Source organism: Hyla sarda, chromosome 12, assembly GCF_029499605.1.
Source record: "Hyla sarda isolate aHylSar1 chromosome 12, aHylSar1.hap1, whole genome shotgun sequence".
NCBI lineage: Eukaryota > Metazoa > Chordata > Amphibia > Anura > Hylidae > Hyla > Hyla sarda.
Window position 1 is genome coordinate 16,683,726 of NC_079200.1, and position 14,366 is coordinate 16,698,091.

Consider the following 14,366-nt stretch of genomic DNA (forward strand, 5'->3'; position numbering starts at 1 on the left):
CTATTATATACAGTGGGGACAGGTGTATGCAGTATATGATATGACACTTATACACTAGTATATACAGTGGGGACAGGTGTATGCAGTATATGATATGACACTTATACACTATTATATACAGTGAGGACAGGTCTATGCAGTATATGATATGACACTTATACACTATTATATACAGTGGGGACAGGTCTATACAGTATATGATATGACACTTATACACTATTATATACAGTGAGGACAGGTCTATGCAGTATATGTTATGACACTAATACACTATTATATACAGTGGGGACAGGTGTATGCAGTATATGATATGACACTTATACACTATTATATACAGTGAGGACAGGTGTATGCAGTATATGATATGACACTTATACACTATTATATACAGTGAGGACAGGTGTATACAGTATATGATATGACACTAATACACTATTATATACAGTGGGGACAGGTGTATGCAGTATATGATATGACACTAATACACTATTATATACAGTGGGGACAGGTGTATACAGTATATGATATGACACTAATACACTATTATATACAGTGGGGACAGGTGTATGCAGTATATGATATGACACTAATACACTATTATATACAGTGGGGACAGGTGTATACAGTATATGATATGACACTAATACACTATTATATACAGTGGGGACAGGTGTATACAGTATATGATATGACACTTATACACTATTATATACAGTGGGGACAGGTGTATACAGTATATGATATGACACTTATACACTATTATATACAGTGAGGACAGGTGTATACAGTATATGATATGACACTAATACACTATTATATACAGTGAGGACAGGTGTATGCAGTATATGATATGACACTTATACACTATTATATACAGTGGGGACAGGTGTATGCAGTATATGATATGACACTAATACACTATTATATACAGTGAGGACAGGACTATGCAGTATATGATATGACACTAATACACTATTATATACAGTGAGGACAGGTGTATACAGTATATGATATGACACTTATACACTATTATATACAGTGGGGACAGGTGTATGCAGTATATGATATGACACTTATACACTAGTATATACAGTGGGGACAGGTGTATGCAGTATATCATATGACATTAATACACTATTATATACAGTGAGGACAGGTGTATGCAGTATATGATATGACACTAATACACTATTATATACAGTGAGGACAGGTGTATACAGTATATCATATGACATTAATACACTATTATATACAGTGGGGACAGGTGTATACAGTATATGATATGACACTTATACACTATTATATACAGTGAGGACAGGTGTATGCAGTATATGATATGACACTTATACGCCATTACATACAGTGCACACACACAGCACAGTTCTTACTTCAGCAGAGCGGTCAGAGACTTCTCCACGCTGTAGCTTCGGGCAGCGTACTTCAGTACTCTCTCTCCTGCAATGAATATTAAATTAGTCTTGTTCTTTTTTCCTTTTTCCGTTCCTAGAATCTTTATCACCTGTAGAAGTTACAGAGGACATATTAACATTTACCATGAACTTTCTGCTACACATGTATATATGGTTATTTATCAATTACACATAGATTGTCAGTCAAAAAGGACAGGGTTCCCCAACCAGGGTGCCTCCAGCTGTTGCAAAACTACAACTCCCAGCATGCCCGGAGCATGCTGAGATTTGTAGTTTTGCAACAGCTGGGGGCATCATGGTTGGGAAACACTGCACTAGAACAATAACTAGCCTTATACCGTCATGGCCGTAAATGTTGGCACCCATGAAATTTCCTGCTATTATCCATTTCTGGGGGCTTTTTGACATATGTTCGGGGTCATTGTCCTGCTGAAAGACACAAGATCTCGGATGCAAACCCAGCTTTCTGACACTGGGCTGTACAGTGCGACCCAATGTCCATTGGTAATCCTCAGATTTCATGATGTCTTGTACACTTTCAAGGCCCCCAGTGCCAGAGGCAGCAAAACAACCCAAAACATCACTGACCTCCACCATATGTCACTGTAGGTACAGTGCTCTTTTCTTTGTAGGCCTCATTCCGTTTTCGGTAAACAGTAGAATGATGGGCTTTACCAAAAAGCTCTATCTTGGTCTCATCTGTCCACAAGATGTTTTCCCAGAAGGATTTTGGTTACTCAAGTTCATTTTAGTAAAATGTAGTCTTGCTTTTTTATGTCTCTGTGTCAGCAGTGGGGTCCTCCTGGATCCCCTCCATAGTGGGGTCCTCCTGGGTCTCCTCCATAGTGGGGTCCTCCTGGGTCTCCTCCATAGCGTTTCATTTCATTTAAATGTGGACGGATAGTTCGCGCTGACATTGATGCTCCCTGAGCCTGCAGGACAGCTTGAATATCTTTGGAACTTGTTTGGGGCTGCTTATCCACCATCCAGACTATCCTGTGTTGACACCTTTCATCAATTTTTTCACTTCCATCCATGCACAGGGAGATTAGCTACAGTGCCATGGGTTGTAAACTTCTTGATAATGTTTCGCACTGTGGACAAAGGCAAATCTAGGTCTCTGGAGATGGACTTGTAACCTTGAGATTGTTGATATTTTTTCACCATTTTGGTTCTCATGTCCTCAGACAGTTCTCTTCTTCTCTTCCTGTTGTCCATGCTTAGTGTGCACACAGACACACAATGCAAAGACTAAGTGAACTTCTCTCCTTTTTATCTGCTTTCAGGTGTGATTTTTATATTGTCCACACCTGTTACTTGCCCCTGGTGAGTTTAAAGGAGCATCACATGCTGGAAACAATCTTATTTATCCACAATTTTGAAGGGTGCCAAAAATTTTGTCCAGACCATTTTTGGAGTTTGGTGACATTATGTCCAATTTGCTTTTTTCCTCCCTTTTTTGGTTCAGTTCCAATACACACAAAGGGAATAAACATGTGTATAGCCAAACTTGTGTTAATGAAATATTTCTCACAGAAAAGGATTGCAATTTCTTGAAAAACTTCAGGGGTGCCAAAATTTACGGCCATGACTAAGTCCACAGTCATTATTGTGCCACTACGGTGGTCCCCGATGCGCTTTGCTTACTGTGCCCAGATAACCATGTGACAGCTGCAGCCAATCATCGGCCTGGGCCTTATAACGCCGTATAGCACTGAGGCCAGCGATTGGCTGCAGAAGTCACGTGGTTATAGGGTCTTCACAGCAGCACAGCAAACACAATAACCCTGCAGGGACCACCAGGGAGACAGCGCGGGGGAATTATTAAGACCTAATGATAAGTTTACTATATCTGTATCCAATCTATGTAAGGCTGTATTCACACCACGTTTTTTGCAATACATTTCCTGCATACGCTTTCAATGTGAAAACCGTATGAAACCGTATTGAAAACCGTATGCATTGACTCTCCATTGAAAACCGTATGCCAAACGATGCATCAGGTTGTGTCCGTTTTGCGTCTTGTACGGTTTTTTGTCGTTTTTTTTTCCCCTACCCAAAACCGTAGTCTAGCACGGTTTTTGGTCCGGGTGAAAAACTGTATTAAACCGTATAAGTTTTTTTTTTTCAAATATGGGAGTCAATGGGAACCGTACAGAACTGTATGTGCGTACGGTTCCATCCAGTTTGCACCATACAGTTTTTGACTTAGCACAATTTTTTTCCTTAAAATTTCAAGTGAAACTTTATACATAATGCAGTGAAAAGTTACAAACGTCTATATGTTTTTTTTCTTAAAAAACAGATGCAAGCGGACATCATTTTTTCAAACCGTATACGGGTTAAAGTTTGTACACACGTTTTGATACAGTTTTGAGGAATCAGTTTTTTCATCAAAAACCTGATACGGGAAATGTATTGCAAAAACCTGGTGTGAATACAGCCTAAGGCTGCGTTCACACTGCAGAATCTCCGTTCGCTGAATTCAGCGAGCGGAGACTCTGTCTGGCGGCTGCCGCCAAAAATGCTTCGGCGCTAGGGCCGCGAGGCACTGAACCGTCACCATTGATGGCTATGCAGTGCTCGCGGAATACGCGCAAAGAATGAACATGTTTCTTTGCACGGAACAGTTTCAGCGGCGGAATTGTCGGCCGCTGAAATTCCGCAGTGTGAACGGAGACCCGTTCACACTAATGTTAAGTTCACACCGCGGAATTCCGCCCGCGAGTTTCGCGGGAATTCCGTAGTGTGAATGTACCCTAAGGCGATGTTCACATCTGCATCGGAAGTCTGCGCGGGGGGGATCTGAAGCAGAATCCATTTTATTAGGAGGAACCTGATCGGACAGGAAAAAAAAAAAAAGCTGCAAGCCTTTGGCTGTCCGGGCATGCTGGGAGTTGTAGTTTTGCAACAGCTGGAGAGACACACACTGTTTGCAAAACACTGATCTAGAAGCTGTGATTGGTCCCTATGGGCAAAACCAGACAGTTTCTGTTTCAGGAGGTTTAAAAGAGAGAAACGGCACTCACCAAATCAGAAGAAACGGGAAACAATGATGTCGTTACCAACCGTAAAATGCTGTAAAAAGTGCCGTCTACTGATGCCCAGCGTTACACACCTTACATATTCTAATATATCTATAGAGACTGTGAATTTCTCTTACCTGGAGGTCACTGAGATTAGCAACGTGGGTGCCGCAGCACATGTTCGCATCGACCCCTTCTATGTCAATTATTCTAACCGGACCGGCGTGGTCATCCGGTAAACCTCGGCTTCTGACCTAAGGAAAGAAAGGGTAGGGATGTGCAAGGGTTAATTTTTTTTTTTTTTTTTTTAAAGAGCAGCACAGGTTATTAGAGAATACTCTAGAGCAGTCGTCCCCAACCTGCGGACCTCCAGATGTTGCAAAACTACAACTCCCAGCATGCCCGGACAGCCAACGGCTGTCCGGGCATGCCGGGAGTTGTAGTTTTGCAACATCTGGAGGTCCGCAGGTTGGGGACCACTGCTCTAGAGGTTCTTGTGCGTGCCTTGTGCTTACCTGTTTTAGCTCATGTGACAGGCAGGGGTTAGGCTTTATTTTGGGTGCAAATCTATCATAGAAATGGTTCTGTAATCACTGCACATGGTCATTATGGTGAACTAATTAGACTCAGTTCGAGTGGGTTGGGGTCAGTTCTGTGCAGTTTCGATGCGTTTTATAGGTTTTTTATAAAGATTTAAAGGGGTACTGCACTTACATTTTTTTATTTTTTTTTAGCAAATGGTGCCAGAGTTGTAAATTACTTTTATTTAAAAATCTTAATCCTTCCAGTACTTATCAGCTGCTGTATGCTCCACAGGAAGTTATTTTCTTTTTTGTATTTTTTAATTTTCTGTCTGACCACAGTGCTCTCTGCTGACACCTCTGTCCATGTCAGGAACTGTCGTCAGCAAATCCCCATAGCAAACCTATCCTGCTCCGGACAGTTCCTGAGAAAGTCAGAGGTGTCAGCAGAGAGCACTGTGATCAGAGAGAAAAGAAATTCAAAAAGAAAAAAAAAAAAAAAAGAACTTCCTCTGTAGTATACAGCGGCTGAGAAGTACTGGAAGGATTGAGATTTTAAATAGATGTCATTTACAAAATCTGTTTAACTTTCTGGCACCAGTTGATTTAAAAAAAAATAAATAAAAAAAATAAAGGTTTTCCAGGGAAGTACCTCTTTAAGGGTATGTTCACACGAGCGGATTTACAGCGGATTTTACGCTGCGGATCCGCTGCTGAAGGATCGCTATATGCTGTCTTTACATGTGCCTGCTTGGAGCGGCAATACACCGCTACGAGCAGACACACTGAAGCGATGTGCAAGTCGCCGCACCGCACATGTACTCGCACACATCGCGGCCGCTCCCCCTGCTCTATGAGCTAGGCCGAGAGCTGCCGCGATGTGCGAGTATACTGAGCATGCGCGCGGCGACTGGCACATCGCAGTGTGTCTGCTCATAGCGGCGTATTGCCGCTCCGAGCAGGCACATGTAAAGGCAGCTTACAGAGGTCCTTCAGCGGTGGTTCCGCAGCGAAATACGTGAAGAATATTCCCTGTCTGAACGTACCCTAAAGGAGATCTGTGTCACCGCACTAATCTGTTGGTACAGGTAGGTAACACGCGTGACACTGATGACAATCATACTTACCTGTCCATGGTCCCGTTTTTCCTGCTATCTTCCTCCGTTCCTTCTGTTCCGGCGGCTGGTTTGGGGCAGGGGCGGAGTTTCCCGATTTCAGCGCTGCTGTTTCTCCAGGTCTGCTCGCAGCGGGGCCCAGCAGAGAAGCAGCAGCGGCGACGTCAGGAATCTCCTCGTAATCCAAGCTGGCCGCCGGAAGGGAAGAAACAGAGGAAGATAGCGGGAGCACAAGACCACGGATCAAGGACAGGTAAGTATGGTGGTCATCAGTGTCACCTGCTCTACCTGTTTGTACCAACAGGTTAGTGCGGATAACACTGATGACAGATTTCCTTTAAAGGGGTACTCCGCTGCTCAGCGTTTGGAATAGACTTGTGCACTAGAAAAATTTTCGTTTCGTTTAGTTTTTTCGTTTTGGAAAAAAATTTCGGTTCAGCAATATTTTCGGTTTAGATTTTTCGGATACATTCGGTATTCGGGTTGATTTTTTTTTCAGATACATTCGGTATTCGGGTACATTCGGTAAATCTTTTTATTCTTTTTTGGACTTTAGCGATCCTAAAAAATTATGGAGATACCTTTTTTTTTTTAATTTCGTATGGTACCATAAAAATCATAATAAAAAAGATACAGTGGTGATGGAAAAAATTGTATCCAACGAAATGTATTTTTTTTATTATGAAATGTTTATTAATTTTTAAACAGGGATCAATTTATGTGAGCGGGTAAAGCACTAAAAATGTAGCCGACAATAATTAAAACGTAGTGTGTGCGTGTTTTTCACTTTTTTTTGTTTTACATTTTTTAGGTAGTACTACTACTCCCAGCATGGAACACACTCTTCCATGATGGGAGTAGTAGTTACCTGTACTAATTGACAGATCGCAGGGGTCCCTTGCGATCCTCTTGTATAATGTATAGATGCGGCGGACGCTCTTCTATGGTCCCCTGCACTCACGTATATGTACACATATTCATATTTCCCGCAGAGCTGTGATTGGCCAGATGGTTCCAGCCAATCACAGCTCTCTGTGAGAAATAGGAATATGTGTATATATACGGCCGTGCAGGGGACCATAGGAGAGCGGCCGCCGCATTCATACATTATACAGGAGGATGACAGCGGGTGTCAGGAGTGATACCCGCAGTGATCTTCCCTTAACTACAAGTACTACTACTCCCAACATGAAGTACACTCTGCTCCACTGGGAGCTGTAGTACCTGCATTAATAGACAGATCACAGCAGGTGTCAGAAGTTACACTCGCTGCCATATGTCTATTAATGCAGGTACTACAGCTCCCAGCATGGAGCAGAGTGTGCTCCATGTTGGGAGTATTAGTACCTGCAGTAAGGGACAGATCCCAGCAGATGTCACTTCTCCTGACACCCGCTGCGATCGTCCTTATGTGAATGTCGGGATCAGCTGTTCTCAGGGCTACAGAGCCGGGAGAACAGCTGACGCTGAGCCGTAGGTATACATCGTATATCTACTGCCCAGCAAGAACTTACAGTGAGCCTGCAGTGTGTATACAGTATACTTATTGCTGGCTCACTTAACCCCTTGCTGAGCTGTGCGCTATGTGCAAGCCCAGCAAGGAAAGAGTTAACTTACATTGCTGGACAGTGTAGGTTAACCCTTTGGGCGGTATACACTATATACAGCTATCTATAGATAGCTGTATATAGTGTATACAGAAGACGCTTACTTCCCCCAAGTACCGGGCAGGTCCGTGTAGCTCCGCCCCCTAGTGATGACATCATTAGGGGGCGGAGCTACAGAAGGGAACAAGGCTAGTTAATCTGAAGCTCTGTTCACATTGTCCGTTTTGTATAATGTGAACAGACCCTTCTGGCAGTGTCTACCCAGACAGGGAGACTCCAGCTGTTGCTAAACTACAACTCCCAGCATGCCCAGACAGCCAAAGGCTGTCTGGGCATGCTGGGAGTGGTAGTTTTGCACCAACTGGTGGCTCCCTGTTTGGGTAGACATTACATCATGGGTGCTCTCCCCAGCGGACAGCGCCAAAAATGTCATAACCATATTTTTTGTGTTTTTTTTCTTCTCGTTTCAGATCCGTGTATGCAGAGGATTACTGCGGATTCGATGGATTACGGCGGATTATTATTTTTTTCTTTTAATAAAATGGTTAACGAGGGCTGTGGGGGGGGGGTTGTTTTTATAAATAAAATAATTTTTCCAATGTGTTGGTTTTTTTTTTTTTATTGAATTTTCAGGGTTAGTAGTGGAAGCTGTCTTATTGACTGAATCCATTACTAAGCCAGGGCTTAGCGCTAACCCCCAATTATTACCCCGGTACCCACCGCCACAGGGGTGCCGTGAAGAGCCGGTACCAACAGGCTGTTGCTGTTTGATTGGTATTGTGCTGAGAATGAAAATACGGGGAACCCTATACGTTTTTTTAATTTTTTTTTATTTAAATAAAAAAAAAAAACGCATAGGGTTCCCCGTATTTTCATTCTCAGCACAATACCAACCAAACAGCAACAGCCTGACGTTACCAGGGTGGGCGAGGACCATTGTTACTGGCCCTCCCCAGCCTAAATAATGCCAGCCTGTTACCGCTTAGGCCCAGTAGCGCCATTTTTGACACTCCGGGCCTGTTGGTACCTGCTCTTCCCGGCACCCCTGTGGCGGTGGGTACCGGGGTAATAATTGGGGGTTAGCGCTAGCTGTTTTTGGGGCTAGCACTAAGCCCTGGCTTAGTAATGGATTCAGTCAATAAGACCAGCTTCCACTACTAAGCCTGAAAATTCAATAAAAAAAAAAAAACGCAACACATTGGAAAAATTATTTTATTTAAAAAAAACACCCCCCCCCCACAGCCCTCGTTAACCATTTTATTAAAAGAAAAAAAAATAATCCACCATAATCCATCGAATCCGCAGTAATCCTCTGCATACACGGATCTGAAATGAGAAGGAAAAAAAAAACACAAAAAAATGGTTATGACATTTTTGGCGCTGTCCGCTGGGGAGAGCACCCATGATGCAATGTCTACCCAAACAGGGAGCCACCAATTGGTGCAAAACTACAACTCCCAGCATGCCCAGACAGCCTTTGGCTGTCTGGGCATGCTGGGAGTTGTAATTTAGCAACAGCTGGAGTAGACACTGCCAGAAGGGTCTGTTCACATTATACAAACCGTACAATGTGAACAGAGCTTCAGATTAACTAGCCTCGTTCCCTTCTGTAGCTCCGCCCCCTAATGACGTTATCACTAGGGGGCGGAGCTACACGGCCCTGCCCGGTACTCGAGGGAAGTAAACGGACTTAGTCTTCTGTATACACTATATACAGCTATCTATAAATCGCTGTATATAGTGTATACCGCCCAAAGGGTTAACCTACACTGTCCAGCAGTGTAAGTTAACTCTTTCCTTGCTGGGCTTGCGCATAGCGCCCAGCTCAGCAAGGGATTAAGTGAGCCAGCAATAAGTATACTGTATACACACTGCAGGCTCACTGTAAGTTCTTGCTGGGCAGTAGATATACGATGTATATCTACTGCTCAGCATCAGCTGTTCTCCGGGCTCTGTAGCCCTGAGAACAGCTGATCCGGACAGTCACATCAGGAGGATCGCAGCGGGTGTCAGGAGGAGTGACATCCGCTGGGATCTGTCCCTTACTGCATGGAGCATGCTGGGAGCTGTAGTACCTGCATTAATAGACATATTGCAGCGAGTGTAACTTCTGACACCCGCTGCGATCTGTCTATTAATGCAGGTACTACAGCTCCCAGCATGGAGCAGAGTGTACTCCATGTTGGGAGTGGTAGTACTTGTAGTAAAGGAAAGATCACTGCGGGTATCACTCCTGACGCCCTCTGTGATGCTCCTGTATAATGTATAGATGCGGCAGCCGCTCTCCTATGGTCCCCTGCACGGCCGTATATATACACATATTCCTATTTCTCACAGAGAGCTGTGATTGGCTGGAACCATCTGGCCAATCACAGCTCTGCGGGAAATATGTGTATATATATATATATATATACACACACGTCAGTGCAGGGAAACATAGAAGAGCGGCCGCCGCATCTATACAGGAGGATCGCAAGGGACCCCGGCGATCTGTCAATTAGTACAGGTAACTACTACTCCAATCATGGAAAAGTGTGTTCCATGTTGGGAGTAGTAGTACTACCTAAAAAATTTAAAAAATAAAAATAAAAAAAAGTGAAAAAACACGCACACACTACATTTTTATTATTGTCGGCTACATTTTTAGTGCTTTACCCGCTCACATAAATTGATCCGTTTAAAAATTAATAAACATTTCATAATAAAAAGGTACATTTCATTAGATACAATTTTTTCCATCACTACTGTATCTTTTTTATTATGATTTTTTTATGGTACCCTACGAAATTTTAATACAAATCTCCATATCTCCATAATTTTTTAGGATCGCTAAAGTCCAAAAAAGAATAAAAAGATTTAGCGAATGTACCCGAATACCGAATGTATCCAAAAAATCAAACTATCTGTATCCTTTTTATTATCTTTGTTATTAGAATGAATTCTTTACGTTCGTTTACGGATAACGAATGCATTCGTTGTTTTGCTATTTGTATTATCGTGGCTATTCGGGAATGTTCAAAATATGTTTTCGTGCATTCGGATCGGTCTGAATGCCCGAAAACGGTAAAATTCGGTAAATTAGACATACGTGCCGAACCGAATTGCACATGTCTAGTTTGGAACAAACTGTTCCGAACACTGGAGCCGGGAGCTCGTGAGGTCATAGCCCCGCCCCTCATGATGTCACTCCCCGCCCCCTCAATGCAAGTCTATGGGAGGGGGCATGACAGTCGTCACGCCCCCTCCCATAGACTTGCATTGATGGGGCGGAGTGACCTCACGAGCTCCCAGCCCAGGCTCCAGCGTTCGGAACAGTTTGTTCCAAACGCTGAGCAGCGGAGTACCCCTTTAAAAGTATTAATGTATGAACACAGTCCCAGGGTAGGTGTATAACTACTTTATATACTGATACCATTAAGATAGCAGCAGTATATACAGATATACTCCTCCCCTTCTGCTCTAACTACTATATATCCTGATCCCATTGAGATAGCAGCAGCAGTATACAGATGGAACTGGAGGGGAGGACTATAACTACTATATATATATATACTGATCCCGTAGAGATAGCAGAAGCAGTATACAGATAGAGCTGGAGGGGAGGTGTACAAATACTATATATCCTAATCCCATAGAGATAACAGCAGCAGTATACAGATAGAGCTGGGAAGGAAGTTGTATAACTAGGATATATATTGATCCTATAAAGATAGCTGCAGCAGTATACAGATAGAGCTAGAGGGGAGTTAAATATCTACTATATATCCTCATCCCATAGAGACAGCAGAAGTATACAGATAGAGCTGGAGGGGCGGTGTATAAGTACTATATATCCTGATCCTATAGAAATTCCAGCAGTAGTATACAGATAGAGCTGGAAGAGGACGTGTATAACTACTGTGTATCCTGATATCATAGAGATAGCAGCAGCAGTATACAGATAGAGCTGAAGGGCAGGTGTAAAACTGCTATATATCCTTAAAGGAGAACTCCGGAATATAAAAATTCTGGCCCATACTGCCGGCAGTAAAAAAAAAATAAAGATGTACTTACCTTCCTCCGCTCCCCCGGGGCCTCCGTTCACCGCCTCCGGTCTCCGCTGCGATACACTTCCTGGTTGCGGTGGTCGGATGAATTAGCCAATCACCAGCCGCAGCGCAGTCCGACTCGGCCGGCGATAGGCTGAGCGGCAGTGTGATAATGCTTCAGGACACAAAATTCTTCACTACACTGGCACCTGCGGCCGGGGCCGAAAACGTCACACTGCTGCTCAGCCTATCGTCGGCCGAGTCGGACTGCGCTGCGGCTGGTGATTGGCTGATTCATCCGACCACCGGCAACCAGGAAGTGGATTGCGGCGGAGACCGGGGGAGCGGAGGAAGGTATGTACATCTTTATTTTTTTTACTGCCGGCACTATGGCGGACAATTTTTATGTTCTGGAGTTCTCCTTTAACCCATAGAGAAAGCAGCAGTATAACGATAGAGCTGGGAGGGGGTCTGGGAGCTATTAGGAGTTATTTAATAGGTGATGATATCATCTTGTGGTTTACAGGAAGTCAGCTGACCCACGACTTTACTTCCTTTTAACACATCAAGCCAAGTATTTTTTTTAGAGTCATCCTGGGGATCACATGACCAAATTACAGTAATAAAACACATGCAGCTGTGCTAAAATAAAAACAAATGGTGTTATATGGTGAGGGTAAGTGCGCAGGATATGGCCAAGAAAAATACTAACAAATTGTGCAACTGACAACAGTGCCGCACCTTCCATCTTTGTCAGACCAGAAACCGGCTTTAAAGGGGTACTCCGGTGGAAAACTTTTTTATTTTTTAAATCAACTGGTGTCAGAAATTTAAACAGATTTGTAAATTACTTCTATTAAAGAATCTTAATCCTTCTAGTACTTTTTAGCTGCTGAATACTACAGAGGAAATTCTTTTCTCTTTGGAACACAGAGCTCTCTGCTGACATCATGAGCGCAGTGTTCTCTGCTGACATCACGAGCACAGTGCTCTCTGCTGACATCTCTGTCCATTTTAGGAACTGTCCAGAGCAGCATATGTTTGCTATGGGGATTTTCTCCTACTCTGGACAGTTCTTAAAATGGACAGAGATGTCAGCAGAGAGCACTGTGCTCGTGATGTCAGCAGAGAGCTCTTTGTTCCAAAAAGAAAATAATTTCCTCTGTAGTATTCAGCAGCTAATAAGTACTGGAAGGATTAAGATTTTTTAATAGAAGTAATCTACAAATATGTTTAACTTTCTGGCACCAGTTGATTTAAAAAAAAAAAAAGTTTTCCAAGAAAGTACCCCTTTAAAGGGGTACTCCGCCCCAGACATCTTATCCCCTATCCAAATAAGGGATAAGATGTCTGATCGCAGGGGTTCCACCGTTGGGGCCCCCCTGCGATCTCCCTGCTGCACAGGTCGTTCGTTTCGAGCGTTGGAGGCTAGTAACATCACTGCCACACCCCCTCAATGCAAGTCTATGGGAGGGGGCTTGAGCCACGCCCCTCCCATAGACTTGCATTGAGTGGGCGTGGTCATGACATCACAAAACTCCGGCCCCGCATCGCCAGTCATCCGGCTCGGAGCGAAGTTCGCTCCGTGCACCGGACGTCTGGGGTGCCGCAGCCATGATGGCGGGGGTCCCCAGCAGCGGGAGCCCCGCGATAAGACATCTTATCCCCTATTTGGATAGGTGATGAGATGTCTAGGGGTGGAGTACCCCTTTAATCTGCAATCTATCTGCATACAAATCTCACCAACAATCACATGACCCTTAGTCTTCTATATAAGAATTTTCAGGTACAGTTACGAGATCATAAACCCCATAAACTTTCATAATCCCAGTCCCGCGCCCTCCGGATATGTAAACTTACTTGGTTAAACTCGGGATCCTCAGTAGAGATCACCCTCACAATGACGGGCACGCGCTGGCGGATCTTTTCATTCACCAGCTGTTCTACGGCTTCAACCTGATGGTTGGTCATGGTCGCCGTGTCCAGCTCTATAGAACTGCGCTGTCGTCCCAGCTCCCTGTAGGGAAAGGTGTTACTGAAAGAACAGAAGGATTGGGAACCTGTGCTCGAAGTTACATTACTGCCCTACAGGAGGGGGTGGGACTATTCCACTCCCAATTTCATTATAATAGCTCCGCCCCTTCATAAATATTCATACCCTCTTCCTTAGCTTGTCTGGGAAGGGCACGATATATCCAGGCTAGTGCGGCTAACCCTGCTGTCAGTTTCCCTTTAGTAGGGGAGGGTCTATTTTTATTACTATATTTTTGACTAGTATTTAGTCCCCATAGGGGGCTATTACATGCGCGCTTTAGATTGCTAACACGGTTTAGTGATATGCCATAGCACAGCAATGATCAATGTTATTGGTACATGCTAAAGCAGCCGGGAGAAGACAGATAGAGGACAGCACAGAGGCAGGTAGGGACCCTCCGGCCATCATGTCAGCTGATCGGGACCCTGCTATCACCCTGCGGTGGTCACAATCAGCCCCCCTTGTCTCTCCTCGATCAGTTCTGTTTGGCACCTTTGCACCGATTTAGTTTTTTACTGAATTTCATGAATGCAATAGGGTTTTACTAAACAGTTTTGCACAGTTTGGCTTCTGCAGCTTGCATGTATTACAATACAATGCAAGC

The 14,366-nt window shown here is 43.8% G+C and overlaps 1 protein-coding gene across 3 annotated transcripts in view; it reads right to left on the minus strand.

Annotated features, from left to right (window-relative positions):
* LOC130296248 (alanyl-tRNA editing protein Aarsd1-B-like) overlaps nt 1-14,366 on the minus strand; it is an 85,619-nt gene that overhangs the window by 20,276 nt on the left and 50,977 nt on the right. For all 3 annotated transcript variants that reach the window (XM_056547617.1, XM_056547613.1, XM_056547612.1), the window contains 3 exons: nt 13,588-13,744; nt 4,594-4,710; nt 1,389-1,519 (listed from right to left, as the gene is read on the minus strand). In XM_056547617.1, coding sequence (XP_056403592.1) covers nt 1,389-1,519; nt 4,594-4,710; nt 13,588-13,744 — 405 coding nt within the window. The remainder of the gene's footprint in view (nt 1-1,388; nt 1,520-4,593; nt 4,711-13,587; nt 13,745-14,366) is intronic.